An 18,472-nucleotide genomic window follows, 5' to 3' on the forward strand; every position below is an offset into this window, starting at 1 on the left:
GAGGATGCCTACATTCCTTGGAGAGTCATGGGCCCTCCCATCTTTAAACCAGCAGAAAACGCCCTCAAGTCTCGGACCTCTGCTTCCATCATCACATCTTCTGCTCTCACTTCGACCCTCTTTCATTCTTCTCATTTCGGACCTTTGTGATAACAACAGGCCCACGCACAACCGGAATAACATACGCAACTCATGACCTTCAACGCTGCCACGGCTCCACCGTCCTCCCTGCCCTCCCTATGTCCCAGTGGGGAGCACACAGATGTCTTTGGTGAGGAAGGTGGTCATTAGTCTATCTATCACAAACGTCTGCAAGATCAGGATTGAATTATTAAAGTTTTCGTTATTGCAATCCACTACTTCTCTTTCTGGATGAGGACAGTTTTATAACTTCAAATACTGTCACACATATTTTCTGTCCCATCCAAAAAGATGAGTGTGTACTAACAACAGCCAGCCTTTATAGAGCACTGCTTTGAGTTATTTCCATTCATCATGTCACTTAATCCAAGAAACGGAAAAGATGCCAGATGGAATTATTGATATCTAGAAATTATAGGATGCAGGGAGAGGTTTTTATTCAAGAAGAAAACTCAAAGATAAAGTATTGCCATCTACAAGTCAACAAAGATCTACCTTAATTTATTGATAAGAAGTTTGAAATTAAAATAGAAATCTTATTTAAAATTATTCTTATGGGCTAATAATGTACACTTTAAAAGTACTAAAAAAGTTCCACAGAATATTACTTATACTGTTAATGTACTTTGTAAAACACTTACTCTTTTGTACTACAAGATAAAAAAGTGTATACTTAGTCTGCAAGAACACATATATTTGTTCTACAAAGTACACGTTTTTTCTATCAATTCTTATTTATTCTGTGCAGCATCCGTGTGAGTTAAGCCTGACAGATATTATGATCCCTTTTCTGGAAGAGTATCTGAAGTCCGTGGTGCTAAGAGATTAGTCAAAAGTTGTACAGGGAGCAAAGGTTGGATATAACTCAGACATAAATCTTCATACTCTAACCCTGTTAAGTTTTCTCCCCATGGACAGAAAATATTACTATATTCACTTAGATTGGATTATCTGTTAATCCAAAACAACTTGGCGCCAAAGGAAAAAAAAAAAAAAAAGGTAAAGAATTAAAGGAATGAGGAGTTCCTGTCTTGGCTCAGGGGAAAGGAATCTGACTAGTATCCACAAGGATGCAGGTTCGATCCCTGGCCTCACTCAGTGGGTTAAGGATCCAGCACTGCTGTGAGTTGTGGTGTAGGTCGCAGATGAGGCTCGGATCTGGTGTTGCTGTGGCTGTGGTGTAGGCCGGCAGCTACAGCTCCGATTTGACCCCTAGCCTGGGAAACTCCATAACCCGTGGGTGTGGCCCTAGAAAGACCAAAAAGAAAAAGAAAAAAGAATTAAGGGAATGAGAAGGATCAACAGCAGAGGTCAGGGCAAAGGTAGGACTATGTTAAAATGACACCTGTGACGAAATAGTCATGTCACTGTGGTTAGAACCTAAGGACCAAAGGTCCCTAATGTGAAACACCTCCCTTGCCTCTTCTAGTGTAATTAATCTAACTCCAAAAACTATATTTGAATGTTGATTTAATGAAACTGTTGTTAGAAATTATAAAAGAGACTTTGGGTTTTGAGTTAGGTCCTAAGGCAGAGTATTAGGAAGACTTTTATTAAATTTTTCAGTGGAAGCAGAAATAAAAAGACTATCACTCTCTTTCCCCACTTCTAGCACAGTGTCTTAATCAATTATATGCGAAGTCAACAAGCATCCATGATCTCTTGACAATTTTCCAACCACCTCAACACCATCTTAAGATGTAGCCCTTCCATCATAAGCACCCGCAGCCTCTTCTCCTGTGCTTTGCTCGTGATCGTTTTACTTTCTCCAATTAGCTCTCTAATCCTCGGGCTGGAAGAATAACAATAGGAAATTCCCTACAATGGGCGTTTAAAACGTGTACGCAAGGGCTCACTTCTGGGAGGAGGCTGTGCCCTTGGCTCTTGTGTTCCACTACATGGTGCCCAGCCTTCTCAATTTCCTGCCTCTCACCTCCATCTTCAGAACATGTTCTATGTCGTGAGATAGCGAATGATACTCTCTTAGGATTTCTGCTTGTATCAGCATGAAAGGCTTTTTCTATTCTTTGTAACCACAATTATGGGGCCAAATATTATATAACAAAATTAATAATAAATGCATTGTAAGAAGGGGTAGGATCAAAATTTCAAAGTCTTAGCTAAGCCATTTGCTTACTATTCATCCTTAATGACATTATTTAAATAAGGTAGCAGTCACTGCAATCACGGAGGTTTACTAGGTCACGCCATTGTCCACAGAGGTTGAGTGGGCTTCAGGCCATCTGATGCAGCATCTTAGAGAATATAGGTAAGGACCTTGTCTCCTTCTCTGTTTAGGACTATCTTCATTCCAAGTGTGGCTTTCCTAGCAACAGAACGCCAGCAGCAAATGAGACTGTGTTCAGAGCCAGCAAAAGAAAGTGTGTTTTTGCTATAGCACTGAAAGCAATAGCACTGAAAGCAAGAGTTCTAATATTTACTTTGAGGTGACCGGGCCACTCACAAATCAACCCCTATAAATAACAATAATGCTGGCTACATTTTAATGAGCACTTACTATATGTCAGGCATTATTTTAAACACAACTGAGATTTCATTTATTCTTCTCTATAAATATACAGACATGCCTATAATTATCCCTATTTCATAAATAAAGAAAATGCAGCATAGGGTTATTTAAAATGCTGTTATTTCAGCTGTGAAGGAGCTCAGCTCTGACCCAGGCAGCAGATTAACTCTGGATAAATTTTATTTAACCTTGTGCTAACATTTTCTGCTGAGCCAATTATTTAAATATTAAAGTGCTGTGTATGTCACTTTAAGGCAATCAAAGACCCCTTTCCAGAAAGCATGGCCCGTATGTAGGAGGAATGCTCAACTGAATGAAAAGACTGCTAATAGGAAAACAAGGCCACTAGTCATAGAAGAATTTTCGATTATCCGATTTCCCAAATATGCTCTGTGACTTCACTTTGTAGCTTCAGAGAGGCCGCCATGTAAAAGAGGAATAATTCAGGTCAACTTATAAGGCTTAAAGGGACCACACACAGACTTTCAGGTAAGGAAGTTCCATTTTCTAAACACAGAATGAAGTTCTAGTAAAATGTGCACCTCAAACTGACCACAGATGAAGCAACATGGTGTTTATTGCCTAGTTCAACAAAAACGATCTTCCCAGAGAGATGGCTACAGTACCTGGCTTGAGTTTAAAAGGAATGAAATGCAAAGAGGGGAGCCAGGTTAAATAAAAAACTCATCTGAGTTTTACTGCAAAGGAGAGCAGAGAAAAGAAGCAAGGGTTGAGATGAAACAAGTTATTTTTTACTTGTTCTATTTTGCCTAAGGTGGGAGACATGTCAGCTTATTTATCTTCTGGCGCATGTGGGTTAAGAAGAAGGTACATTCATAAATCTGGTGGAGAACTCAGTTTCTGAAAAAAATCAAATACAAATAAATCAGGGTCATTGACAGAGTGGGTGGAAAGGAAGGGCCTTTGGAAGTCGCCGACTGCAGCAGAAAATAGCCCGGGTAAATAGAAGATGATAGGACAGTGCTCAGGGCCCGTGTGAAACCTGCCAACTGAAACTCAATGAGATACCATCAAACCCCGGGTGCACCTCTTTCCTTCAGCCAAGCTGAGCATGAGGGAAAACGTACGTCTCAAGACGGATGTCGAACTTGTTTTTCTGGGGACAAAGGTGCAAGCAGGTGTCAGCGATTGCGAGGAAAGGTGATGCTGATGGCCTGCACTAGTCCGGCACGGCGAGAGCTCAGGACAGCGTGAGGGCCAGTGGGAGGGTGGCCCAAGCGGGGGTTCTGGGCCCGGGGGATCCTCGACATTCTGAGAACCACGGGTGGCAGGGCAGCCTCGTGGCTTCGCACAGGTTACACGGTTACCCTTTCGTTTGGTTGGTGTTTTACATGGTCCTCTCAAAGTTGTCCCAAATCCCTCTCCTGCCCCTTTTAAGGTGAACATATGATTTAAGTATTCCGTCTGCTCTAGTAGGTCTGGGAACCCCAGTTCAATGAAAGAATGTGGCACAAACTAAAGCACACAGAGAGTATACAACAATTACCCCCAGATCAGCTGGCACCACTGGCATGCCCACGCAGTAAATGAAAGTGGTAGTTCAGTGCTTCAGGCAAGACTGTGTGAGTGTGTGTGCATGTGCATGTGAGAGAGAGAAAGACGGAGAGAGGATACATTTTCTTAATGGAAAAGCCTTCACATTAAGTCACTCTCCTTTTTAATCACAGCAGTTCAATGAAACAGACCACAGGAACAAGCAGTTTGTTCCAGGTTTTCAAGATTCCATGCAGACTCTATTTTCAATAATTCACTTTTTTTCCCAGGTGTGCTGGACATTTATTGGAGCTTAATCATTTTCTCTCTTTTATAAAATTAATTTTCTAATACATTTATGGTAGAAATGAGGCTGTGAGAAAGAAGTGGTCATTACTCCCTGTCAGAACAAAAGAGGTGTTTTTTAAAGATGCATGATTGCAAAGAAGTTGGAACCAGGCATTTGCTACCATAGACAGTTTATTCTAGTAACTATTTATCTTAAGAGAGAAATAATTATAAGTAAAATTTAATATTTTTAACACCTATTTTTTTCCAGTTACTGTTCTAGACCCTGGTGATAAGAAACAGTGGGTAAAGAAAGGTGAGTAAGAATTAGCCCTGCTTTACAAAGCAGTAATAACTGACAGAACGACAGTTATTTAACAACGAATATCAATAACCATCTTGCTTTTACGATGACAACGGTAGATAAGACTTTGGATTATGACCATTGTTATTGCTGCTCTTTCGGTGTACCTTGACAGACGAAAGGACTCGGTGGTGGAATTCTGAGGAACATCGATTGGGATGCAGTTATATCCATAAGAGAGAAAACAAAAGACGATATAAGCTCTCCCCTTCCATGCACACGTAGGATTGTGGTTTTTGCAACCTTTGTGGTTGGGATGAGAAAAGGGAAGAGTTAATTGATCTTAAATAAGCTTCACTATTATACTCCTAGATATTCACCATGGTTTTTTTTCCTGTGCCGCACATAAAAAGATTTTATTATATATTCCTTGGAATCACACACAACAACATTGATGCAGGAATATACTCTGTAATTATAATATTCAAGGTATCAAAATGTAAGCTTGAGAGTAGACAGCCTTGTCTGTTTTGTTTGTTCACTGCTGTATTCCCAGCATCTGTAGCGTATCTCCAGACTAATAAACTTGGTCAAGGACATTCTCAAGCTATAACACTAAGACCTGCATCCAGACTCTACAGACAATCTAAAGAATAGTCCAACACCTTAATTTAAATTGGTATCTTTCTTTGCAGCACCTCTTCTCACAAGCTTTACAAGGTGGGATTGCATTCTTCTAACACCTGAGCCTAGCAGGAGTCTGTTAATCAGTTGGGTATCAAATGGCAGCTGACAGGGTGAATGCCGTAAAATAATTACATAATCTCATACAGACCTGGTCAGAGGAGTAATCTTAGAGTGGGGATACCTTTACATGGAGCGATAGAGTCACAGTCATATCTCCTTTTGAAGGCTATCAGAGAAATCCTCTAAGAGTAATGGAAGGACATTTTGTTTCTGTCTTGGATGATAGCTTCATGGACCTTTAGCTGCAATATACATCTACTCAGGAAAGACCATAAAGTTACATATGTGGCCTTTAAAATATGACAGAGCAGGTTTTCTGCTAAATTTCTTCACTTTCCCTAATTTTCTCAATGGATAATTCAAGCAAAAACAAACAAAAACAATGGCTAGAAAAGATTTAATTCTCACTGGCATGTGCCACTTAATTATAATGCTCTCATTGCTGGCACACCTGAGCAGAATCCTGGAGCACTAATTTCGTAGACAGTTAGCTCCCCAGCAGCCCCAGCTAGAGTCTTCAGACCTTAGGCAGGTATGCCAATTACAATAAAACACTTTTAAAATAAGCACGGTCGAGAGTGTTAAGCTGCTTAATGTGTCATGTTAAGACTGCCTTGTCCTTTATTCTTAAAAATTCAGAAATACAGCTTACAGGAAACAAACTGCTCAGATGTAGGACGTATATGCTGAGCTATTTCTCCATATGGAGTCTCAGGAATATAATGGGGAAGAGACGATAGCAAAGGCACCATTTAAATGGATTCATAGCCCACATGCTGGATTCTCATAAATACGGAACCACATCAGTTCCTCTTGTTAGTTCAAGAATCCCTGGATGATTCTAGTTTTGTTAGAAGAGAAAATAATTAGAAGAAAGGGAAAGGGTTTGGGATAAAATAGCCACCATTTATTGAGGCTTACACATGTGCTGGGATTAAGGATTACAGATAAACTAGGACCATCCAATTTCACAACGACTCTGCATGGTACTGTTTCCTCAAATATTTTAAGTCAAATGAAGAATCTGTGGTTAAATTATTTTATTATCTCAAACATATATCAATATTTTAAATCAATAACCATTCTGTGTTTTTTCAATGACAAACTGTGTTTAAAAGCTTGTAGTTTTGAAAAAGAGATGTTGGATTTGAGGACACAAAGACTCACAGTTGGGAGACCAGTTATTTGGGTACTGAACAAGTGTGGGGAAGACTGGTGAAAGATTCAACTAGAGTTAACTAGAGAAGGGAAAAGAAGAGATTATGCATGATGGGAATTTCCAAGGAGAAGCTAATATCTGGATACTTGTAGGATACCTGAGATGAAGAAGCCGTGGGGGTGAACGGTTAAATGATGATGTCTTCGGTTGACAGCTGAACCCGCAAGAACCATACTTGAGAGGAAGCGAGTGAAGTCCTCGTTTGGGGTTTACAGAGTTTGAGATGCTGATAAGGTAGCTAAATTCGACACTGTCTCCCAAAGTCATCCCCACTGACGGCAGAAAACATCATCTAGAGCCGTTCAATCCCAAAGCTTAGCCTTCAGAGCACAAACCCCCGTTCTGGGAGCCAGTCCTTGTATCTGACAGCCAGCTCAGTTACTCTGCTCAAAGATATTTAATGTCTTTTGAATTAAGCCAACCTTGATTCAACCTTAAACTTCAGAGCCAAGGTAAGGTCGACAACATGGCCAAGTTTTCCAGTAGAATCCTGTCCAGGCCGCCACCTCCAGCTTGTTTTGCAGCTTTGTTTCTCACCACTCTGATTCCCTGCTTCCCTCTCAGAGTGGCCAGCTTCTGCCATGTTGGCTGGTTGTGTGTGTCTTTCCTTAAACACATCAACCAGAGTGGGTTTAGCCTTCTTCCCTCCATTCCTCTTTTATCACATTATCTCCGAAGTGTTCTTCAGGTCTTGGGTTCACTAAGTTTTGTGGGAGCGTGGATTAGCAGCCTAAACTTGGTTAGCTACTTCCCTCCTTAATATCCCCAAGAGTGCACTACAATTTTAGTATTTACCACATCTGAATCCTGTGTGTTCAGCTGTGGTTCCATAACGGCAGAGAAAAATGTATGTTTTGTTTTCCTTTGAATTCCCAATGTTTAACAAAATGTCTAACACTTAATATGTGTTCATCAATTATTTGATGAATGATAAAAATAAGAGTAAGCCCATAGACCAAATTTATTTATGATCTCAGATATAAAAATTAATAATGGGATATTATAAAAAACACATCTAGCAGTACAGTAAAAGAATTATTCAACATAACAAAGGAAAATATATAAATATTAACGCCTACCCTAAGTTTAAAAGCCGTATAAATTATGTATGTAGTAAGAAGGTAGGTGTATCTAAGAATGATAGTTATTACAGAAGTTAACAGGATTAAAGAGTGAAATGTTAAAGCCTCTGATTACTGTGAAAAATCAAGAAAGTGTGTACTATCAGCACTTTACTCAACTTTGTCTTGGAAGGCCTAGAAAATGCCAGGAGATAAAAAACCAAAATATGTAATATGAATATTATAAAAGAAGGAACAGATGTATCTTCATTTGCATTTGTTATGATTGTATATGTAGAAAGTTCAAGAACCTTAATAAAAACAATTTTTTTTTTTTTTGTCTTTTTGTTGTTGTTTGTTGTTGTTGTTGTTGCTATCTCTTGGGCCGCTTCCGCGGCATATGGAGGTTCCCAGGCTAGGGGTTGAATCGGAGCTGTAGCCACTGGCCTACGCCAGAGCCACAGCAACGCGGGATCCGAGCCGCGACTGCGACCTACACCACAGCTCACGGCAACGCCGGATCGTTAACCCACTGAGCAAGGGCAGGGACCGAACCCGCGACCTCATGGTTCCTAGTCGGATTCGTTAACCACTGCGCCACGACAGGAACTCCAATAAAAACAATTTTTATCAAGAGATAATTTGGTGAGATAAACAGCTATAAAAATTTGAAAATATATCCAAAAACAATCTAACTTTTATTTATAAACATACTAAACATATGTCCTGTCCTAGTGTGTTAAGAGAGCCACTCCACATGATTTGAACGTGGGGTGCAATTTCAGGGCTGGAGGAGATGACATTAAACAAATCAGTACTCTGAATATCACTGACTGGGTGCTGACTCTGAGTCAGGCACATTGCTGACTGCTTTATAACTATTGGTTTATGCAATCAGCATTTTTGACAGGAATTATCTACCTTTTCAAATTAAGATATGAAGCCCTAAAATGTTTAAGTAACCCAACCACAGTCATGTAACCTGTCAGGCAGAGAAGAGGATGCAGAGCTGACCCCTTGAACCGAACGCCTGTTGTAATGAAGCGAGGTCCTGTCCTCAGAGACACGCTGGGGAGGGAAACACAGCGGCTTCGGAGGCTGCCAGGTTCCCAGGGTTTAGTGCCAGGTTCCCAGCCTGGATGGGGGCCAGCTGGGTTCCAATTATTTCCACTAGACATACAGCTCACCCAGCGGGCCTCCCCTGGGGCTCCATCATCAGGGCAGTGGGGAGAAGACAGTGTCTTGCAGAGGCATGTTAAGCAAACCAATGTTCTGGCTAGGCCTGTGGTCCCCGAAACAGACAAGCAACCTCAGGAGCTGCCTGCCTCCTGGGGAAAAAGGGCAGTGATACAAAGAACAGCCACATATTTTTCCCGTTGGTCTTATTTTTTGGCTTGTTTTCTTTTTTCCCCGAAGCTCCTTTTATCCGAGGAAATACCCTAAGCAGTCCGCGTGCTGGGGTTCACCTGCTCTAGGCTGGTCAAAGTCCAGGCTTTGCTGCAGGGTCAGATCAGCAGCACAGAGCTTCCTCACTCTGGAACATGAGAAATGCACTTCACGTTTTTCTCAAGGAAGAAAGGCTAAGGGGCAGGGATCTGGAGACAACTCTGTGGGCGAACATTCCGTGAGTAAAAGCAAGTCACTCGGATAAGCCCAAAATCATGAGAGGAGAACATACCTCCACTTGGAGGCACCTTGAGGTCACTCAACAGCACAAAGGATTCAAGAACTGAGCAGAGTAATCTGATCTACGGCTCCTGACTCACACGGAAGAGGAAAGGACAGGCCGCTCTGGTTCTGCCCCTCCCCCCATTCAGCCACTTCCATTTTACCCACCAGCTATTTTCCAGGGTCTACATGCGACCCCTCTGATGACCTGCTTTGTTTTCATTGCCATTGTTTTGCAAATTTAAAGAAATCTATATCAAAAAGGAGCTTTGCACGGCAACTCTACCTAATAATGCTGTGTGACATATGTGAAAGTTGCTAAGAGAGTAAATCTTAACAGTTCCCATCAGCAAGAAAAAAAAAAACCTGTAATGACGCATGGCGATGGGTATTGGCTAGACTTACAGTGGTGATCATGTCATAATATATACAAGTATCAAATCGTTATGTTGTACACTTGAAACCAAAACAATATTGTACGTCAATTCCACCTGAGCGGAGAATCTTTTACAAGCCTTTGTCTCACGATCTCAAATGAAAAGACGTTTCACTCACCATTAATTCAAGATCATTATACAAATAAATTATTTGTTTTATATTATTGCAAGATATTGTGGCTACCAGAAGGGCTGAATGCCTCTCACTTAAATATATTGTTAGCAAGTGCTACAAGAGGATAACATAAATCTTTCTCCTTGAAGTCATCAGGAGAACTTAAAAGAAATGAATGATTCTGCTACTGTCATGATCTCTTTAATGCTCGTCTCGGCATCAAGGCCTGTCCTGATAGAACCACCTCATGTGTCAAATTTGGGAAACAGTGTCCTAGTAAAATCCCTGATTTGCCGTTATACACACAGGGAAAATGCCACTCACACGCTGAGAGACAAGGCCACATTCCCACAAACAACACCAGAGACAAAACTAAAGCATCATCCTTGTCCCAAGATCCCCAAACACAGCCGATTGTGGCAGACTGCCTCAAAGCACTTCAGGGATGAGTTAACGCTGCTTAACGAGGCAAGATTTAGAAAGAAAAGGAGAAACATGACTAGAGTTGATATGGGGGACGTCGGTGAGAGCAGGGTTTTGTTTCTGGCTCTGGCACGGATTCATCGTTCATCCTTGAGTAGCTCGATTAATCTTCCTGCGTCTCTTGGTCCCATTTGTAAACGAGAGGTAATGAATGGGTCTTACAGAAATGATAGGAGGGATTAATAATAAGGTACTGCGTGTACAGTGCTCTGAGCTCATCAAGGAAACAGCTCTGTGTATAAATGCAGCATGTTGCCATAATCAGGAAGGCAACGGATAGGGAGAAGTGAAAAAAGGAAGAAGGGAGAGAGCAAAAAGAAGAGGGGTAAAAATAAAGCAAGTGAAATAAAATGAAACAGCAACGGAATTGAGAAAGATGGTAGAGGAAAGAAGGAAAAGAAAAAATAGCTATAATGACGGAAAGATACACTCAGAAAAAGTGAGACAAAATTCACGGAATCTGGGGGTCTTGGCTCTAATTATCAGCTGGCAGGAAACACGTAGATAAGAACATAAAACAGGACAAAAACATGACAGAGATGACTTCGGTGGTGGGTTAAGCAGATTTTGTTTCCATCAGCTCCACAGCTGTGGGAAAGTCATCTTACGGCCTCTAGTTTCCTCCTCTGTAAGAGGTTGATGGTGGAAAGTTTTAAGATATCTTTCAGGGAGACTGTATGAGTCTCAGACGTTAAGAAAAGCTGAAATGAGAATACAGTAAAAAGAACATTAGGAGGAAAAGTAAGGAAGACAAATTGCCAGACATGAAGAAGTCATTTTACTTTCTCCAGATCATAAATCAGAATTCTAACCACTTGCAGGAAAGGGGGAGCAAAAAGCACCTTTTTGAACCCTAAAGAAAACCAGCCTCTGTCAATTTACTGTTCTCAAACTCTCTGTCAAATAAGACAGGTAAAAATATCAGCTCTCTTTTCCCCCTCCTCTTTCTCTTCTAGCTACATAATTTTTTTTTTTTTTTTTTTTTTTTTTTTTTTTTTTTTGTCTTTTTGCCTTTTCTAGGGCCGCTCTTGTGGCATATGGAGGTTCCCAGGATAGGGGTCCAATCGAAGCTATAGCCACCGGCCTACACCACAGCCACAGCAACTCGGGATCCTTAACCCACTAAGCAAGGCCAGGGATCGAACCCGCAACCTCATGGTTCCTAGTCGGATTCATTAACCACTGTGCCACGAAGGGAACTCCTAGCTATATAATTTTTTTTAAAAATCTTTTTAAAACATTTATTTTTAAGGAAAAGATTTCAGTAGCAGCAAACTGATGTACTAGGAATCTATGGGTGAAAAAGGAAGAAAACATAAAAAAGAAAGAAACAAAGGAGGAAGACAGAAAGGAAGAGGAAAGAGGAGGAAAGGACTCACTTGGATGTGGCTCATGAAGATAATGTTTTCCTTTTTTTTTTTTTTTTTTTTTTTTTTGTCTTTTGTCTTTGTTGTTATTGTTGCTATTTCTTGGGCCGCTCCCGCGGCATATGGAGGTTCCCAGGCTAGGGGTCTAAGCAGAGCTGTAGCCACTGGCCTACGCCAGAGCCACAGCAACGCGGGATCCGAGCCTCGTCTGCAACCTACACCACAGCTCACGGCAACGCCGGATCGTTAACCCACTGAGTAAGGGCAGGGACTGAACCCGCAACCTCATGGTTCCTAGTCGGATTCGTTAACCACTGCGCCACGACGGGAACTCCAGATAATGTTTTCTTTTGAGAAATGGTACAGGCATGTTTGGCCTTGGCTGGAAGAAAATTCTCTCAAAAAGGAATGAACCTAAGTAAAGACAGTTAAAGAAACAGATGTTACCATTTACCCCAGTTTTCAGGACTGGATTTCTTATTCTCCTTCACTCGCAAAGTTTGCACCACTTCATGGAACTATGCAGGGCTTCTCCCTCTTTTCTAGAGAAGAGGACTGCTTTTCACCCTGTGCACTGACCTGTCCACCAGTTCCAGTGTAAATCTGGAGTTGTCCTTGTAGCTGAAGTCCTTCTCCCGTCACAAGCCTACAGGGAAGCCCAGATCTCTCCTGGTTACCTACTAACCTGGTACTGGTGCCTGCTTCCTGCCAAGCCATCAGGAAACACCTGCCCTTACATCCCCCATCCTCTTCAAGTTTGTGTGCCCACCACTTGTACCTTGGCTATGTGGCATCAAACTCCTCAATCCCCATCCCAATTCAAATGACAGTGGACCCTGGAATGACACCAGTTTGAACTGAGCAGGACCACTGCAGGCAGATTTTTTCTGATACTGTAGTGCTTCATGATCTGCAATTGGTTGAATCTGTGGATGCAGAACCACAGGGAGAAACATGTACACGAAAGGGCCAGCTAGAAGTGACCCTCAGATTCTCCACTCCAAACACCCCTAATTCTTAGGTGAACACCCCTAATCCTTACAGTGTTGTTCAAGGGTCAACTGACGTGTGATTACACATCATCTATCTTTCTATACGTCAGCCATCATGTTCTTCCTGCCAAACTGCTTGAAGAGCTCACTCTGTAACTGGAAGAACTGTGGCTCACGCATGGAGCTACACTATCCCTCAACAGAGGACCAGGCGTTCAACAGCAAGGGTGCAGTAAGCTGGCATCCTCCAGCAGCAGAACCCCTGGAGACCCGGCAATGTCTGACCAAGGCCAAGACATCAGGATGGATGGAGAAGGGAGGGTTCGCTGACTTGGGGTCACTCCCTTAGGATATCTCACTCAACACACGAATAAGGATTCCAGGGCTTAGTAGAAACTACCTGTTAAAACTGTCCCTTGAAGTCTGGGCAAGTGACAGCCCATGCTGAGCAAAGTTGAAATCCCTGAATTTCTAAAGCAGATGGTTCAGGAAGGGATTAAATGGCTGAGAAAATTGAGAATTCTTCGGTGTATGTTAAATGTCGACAGAGGACACATCAAATGACCTCCACACACCCTTCCACGGTGAGGAAACTCAGAACACTCGACCAGTGCTGCTGAGAAAGGCCCTAGAGTCATAGAGAATTGCAACAGTAGCCTCCCCCTGCAGGCCAGAGCTAACGGTTGGGACGGGTAGTCACAGAGCTGGGTTCATTGCTAGAAATGAGGATGACGGCACCAGGAAGCAATAGAGGTCAGGTGGAAGCAATAGAGGTCAGGTGGAAGCAAAAGAGGTCAGGTGGAAGGCCGGAGTGGCAGCCAAGTGGGCTCAGTCTACAGGGCATCACAGACATGATTAGCAATATACGGCACCTTTAGGAACAAAACAGAGGCAAAGCAGACAGACAGACAATGAGGGAGCTGCTTCTTATAGATACTAATAGTTTGTTTAAAATAACAGAAAAGCAAGAGGCCAAAGTTACCCTCATAAAAAGTAAAGATCTACTGCCCAAATCCAAGACCTGAAAAGATAAAAATAGACAATCAACAAACTCAAAATTTGTTCACTGAAAAATCTAACAATTTGGCTGCACCCTGTCAAGACTAAGCAGAAAAAAAGGGGGGGGGGAGTATCAATATCAGGAATGAAAAATGATGTATCAATACAGATCCTGCACATATTAAATGTATTAAGCATATTATTTAATCATAATTTCACAGCAGTAAGTTGGAGTTTAAATAAAGATACATCTTAACTACTTGTCCCCAAATAAAATCACTCCAGTCCCTATTGCTGTCAGGAATAAATATTTCCAAACTTCTAAAAAAGAAATAAATCCAATCTTACATAAACCATTCAAGAGAAATGGAACAGAAGCAAATCTGCTTTACGATGCAACATAACACTGATGCCAAAATATGATGACATCACAACGTAGAAACCTCTAGGCCTATCTTTTTATGACGACAGATGATATATTCTTTAATAAAGCATTAGCATGCTGAATTCAGAGATATACAAACAATATACCTACTAAAACACGAGATGCATTTATTCTAGTAATTAAGCTTGGTTACCGTAGGGAATCATCAAGGTAATTTCCCACACTACATAAAAGTAAGGAGAAAAATTATTTGATACGCTCAATACAAATACAAGAAATCTATGCTAAAATGCAACATCCATTCTCGGCAGTATCATCTGACCGGATATCCTTATGATTTCCCTAGTGAACAGTTACTGAGTTACAAGTTTGTTTACTGAAACTACAGAAACAGAAGTCACCACAATCAAGGCGTTGAAAATGCTCCTCTGTGTTTGTTCATCTGTGGTGGTGTTTATTCAATTGGAGATGTCAGAGTGGACCTGCTGTCCACAGCCACCACCATCTGTCCTATGGCTGTTTCACTCAGTTTCCCAAGCCCTTTATCCCAGGAGAATATCCAATGCCAGGATCTGGATTGTTCCAGTAAGCCTTTGCCTAAGGTAATTAAAAAGATCATTTCCAATATTGGAGCATATTGCTTATTTTTATAATCTGTAACTTAGATATTGTATCTGTCTCCTATTCCCACCACCTTTCCACACCAGAGAACACAAGAGTGATTTTTTTATATCTTTAGTGGTTTGGAAGCAAACAATGACATTATTTAGAAAGTGAATTTTTGTTCTGTATAGGAATTTCCGGCCTCAGAGAATTGATAATCTAGCTTCTGAATCACTTCATTTTAATTGTGGGCTACTCCTTAGAGGTCTTCTAGTGAAACCTTCTTACTTTATACAGGAGGAAATTGAAGTTAGGTGATATTATCAAGCAAGATTAATTAAGCCTGGAGAAAGGACTTAGGAAATCTGGGCTTCTTCTAATGATGTTTTTTCTATGCAACAGATGATCTTCTCTATTTCTCACTGAATTAGCAGAAAAGGTAGTTATAACATAAATCACACCTTTAAAACCTCAAATAAAATAAAAGTAACTTTATACACAGGAAACATTTTCAGACTTCTATTTGCTTAGTATTTAATAATTCCATAATTAATGGATACAAAATAATTGCCTCCAGTTAAAAGGTGGAATAATTAAAGTGTTCTCTAGGGATTAAAAAAAAAAATCAAGTTGGAGATAGGCGATATAGGATGTATGAAATGTGGATATCCCAAAGGAAAAACAGTCCTACAGGATGAAAGAAGATGAATGGTCTTCCTGACTGAGACTGTATTTTGACACAATTATCCACCACAGGGTTAAAATAAGGGCACCAATGAAAAGATTCATGGGAATATCATATTTTCCTTCACCTATTCAAAAAACATGTCTTGGCAAAAGCAGAGGAAGAGCACAAGCAAATACATATTGGAATGAAAAAGAATGAAAAGTTCAGCAAATATCAAATAACTGGAGTCTGGAAGCAGCCTATAATGGAGCTAGACTTAAGGAAGCTGGGGTGCCCTTGGAGATCTGATAGAGCAGGTTTCTGTGGCAGTCATTACGCTAGTTCTCTTCTGAACACATACTAGGATTGCATTTTCTGGCTCTATAAGATTATAGCGGACCAATACCAGTGAACAGAAGTGACATTTGAGTATTCCTGGCCAGAGTATTTGATTTCTGGTTTGAGAACCTTCAGAACTCTCTTTCGTTCTGTTAACCAAAACACTGAGGAGTGTGGCTATTCTGTTAGCCACACTGACTACGTAAGTCTATTAAGGGAAGATTCCCTGGTGACCCATGATGAAAAGACATCAGCGAAAAACAAAACTTTGCTGTTTCCAAGTTTTGATTTGGGGAGTGATTATTACCAAGTGGAACCTCAGCTGCCTGTTATAATCTCATAAGGGGTGTTAGAATTTGGGTCTATATATTGTCCAAGGACGAGTTTAGTTATCCCTGAACCATGACATGGCCTGCATGGTTATGAACTGCTTAGGTACCTCTTCAGGAAAAAAAACGTGTCGTCATAGCAACAGGCTGCATCTATCAGCTGCTTCAAGAGATTGTTTTAGCTGCAGATAAACACCTCACGCATGCTCACCTCTCTGTGACCGGGTTTATACACTTGCATATTCCAGGCTCATTCTAGACACGTGTGCTGAGCCAGTTCTGTTGCAGCACTGCAGTGGGGAGGCAGGGTTATATCCTAGCTGGACTTCTCCCACTTCCCAAATCACTTCCCTCCTCTTCCTTCAACAGCTGGATACCAAAGTGAACAATGGACATCTCCAGAAATGAGCAGTGACCAGGCCAGTGCCAACTCCCCTTGGAGCACAGGAGACCTTAGACCCCTTAGAACTGTGGCCGTCCTGGGTGGCTCAAGAGCCCTGTAGGGCTTGGAAATCAAGTGGCATCTTGAAGCCTGGCAGATCTGAGCAAGCTTGGGGGGACAACGTCAATTCTCATTCCTTGGAGAAAAGACCATCCCGGAAGGCAGCTGAGCGCCGTTGCAGAGATCAGGCCTGGTTCTGGCCGGGCCCGGCCGGCCCAGGATGCGCCTGGTCCGGACAAGAGCGTCCACGGGAGCGGCCCTCAGGAGGCTGGGGAGCCCCGGGCCCAGGTCCTCGGGGGCCCAGGTCCTCGGGGGCCAGGTCCTCAAAGGCCCAGGTCCTCGGGGGCCCGGGGCCGGCCGGGGGGAAGAGCGTGCCTGCAGGCCGGGGCTTCCCTTCCCCGACGCCGCCACCGAGCGGCCCGAACCTCCCCGAGGGAGGCGGCGGGCGGCCGGGCGGGAAGGCCCCGAGGTGGCGGGCAAGGCCGGTTCGGCCCGGGTCCCGGGGACGGACCACCCGGAAGGGGATGAGCGGCGGCCCGAACGCGGCGGAGCGGGTCGGGCCGGGACAACTCACCTCCGAGCGGCGGCGCCTCCCAGTCGGCACGGAGCTTCCGGCGCGTCTCCCGGGGCGGCCGGGGCGGCCGGGGCGGGCGGCTCCGGAGCCCGAGGTGCTTCCGGCGGGGGGCGCGGGGCGGCCGGGGTGAAGGGCGCCCCAGGAGACGTGGCGGCGGCGGCGGGACCCGCTCCAGCAGGACGGCCTCGGCGCGCGTCCCCTCCGCGTGTCCTGGGCCCGGGGACCAGGCGCAGAGCGGCCGGGAAGACGTGCACGCGGCGCCCCGGAGACCCGGCCGCTGAGGGGCTGCGGGAGGCGCGAGGGTCGTGGACCCGTCGGAGGGGCTGTGTCCCGCGACGGAGGAGGCCCAGGAGCCCCAGAACTTGCCAGGTGAACCCCAGAAGGTTCTGGGAGAACGGGGGCCGGCTGGTGGCCGACCTGCGCAGCGTGGAGCAGTCGTTCTGGCACCTCCCCGGGCGGCTGGAGAGGCCGAGGCCGGAGGTGACGCAGGGCGCGGCGGGATGAGGGCTCCCCAAGGCTCCCGGCTCCACGGCAGAGGAAGGCCTGTGCCCAGAGCGGGTGGCCCCGGAGACCCCCAGGAGGCCTTGGGGGAGGGCAGGAGAACCCGGGGCAAGAGGCTGCAGAGGACGGTGAACTGACCAGAATCTGTGCGCGGAATCACCGCCTTTCCGAGATGGAGCAGGTGTGCCCCCGAGGCCCTGACCCTGCTTCTGCTCCTTCCTGTGTGTGACCCTGTCTCTGCTAGAAGGTTTCATCTGCCTTCTTCTCTTCACCTCCAAGGACTTTAAATCCGACTGTCTTGAAAAGAAGATTTAAAAGGTTGTACTTAAAAAACAAAAGCCAAACTACTTCATACATGTGCTACATGATTAACGTTGCCTCTGAGAGAACAAAGGCAGGGAGACCACAGGCAAAAAGATGGGGTGTCGCAGTTGCATCCTTCGTCACGTGACTGACAGTGAGGACCCATCGGGGTGGTGGGTGGAGCGGCATCCTGTCACTACAGGTGCTGTGGTGATCCGGTTGCTCAAACTGCCTGGTAATGAATTGGGATCTTGTATCTGTGGGAGCAGATGTGCCACTTGATACAGTGTTTTGGCCGCTGGAGAATTAATGGGAGAAGTAGTGGCGGGGAAAATAGAAGACGGATGCTCTGAGACTGAGTTGATGATCCAGAAGACAAAAAAAGTAACAAACCAGAGAGAGGGAGAGGCTGAAAGCCACGTGTGAAAGCCATAGGGTCTCATCTTCTGCCTAGACGTTTGGACAAAGACAAGTACAAGAATTT

The 18,472-nt window shown here is 43.7% G+C and overlaps 1 protein-coding gene across 1 annotated transcript in view; it reads right to left on the bottom strand.

Annotated features, from left to right (window-relative positions):
* The window catches only part of LOC146403653 (uncharacterized), a 648,222-nt gene extending 630,283 nt beyond the window's left edge, over window positions 1–17,939 (bottom strand). The window contains exon 1 of the mRNA XM_085024286.1: window positions 17,185–17,939. Coding sequence (XP_084880412.1) covers window positions 17,185–17,939 — 755 coding nt within the window. The remainder of the gene's footprint in view (window positions 1–17,184) is intronic.
* Between the last annotated feature and the right edge of the window lie 533 nt (window positions 17,940–18,472).

The sequence above is a fragment of the Sus scrofa genome, chromosome 4, assembly GCF_054392235.1.
Source record: "Sus scrofa isolate SSC_HxYL_T2T_F1_AM1 chromosome 4, Sscrofa_HxYL_maternal_Yorkshire_Landrace_v2.0, whole genome shotgun sequence".
NCBI lineage: Eukaryota > Metazoa > Chordata > Mammalia > Artiodactyla > Suidae > Sus > Sus scrofa.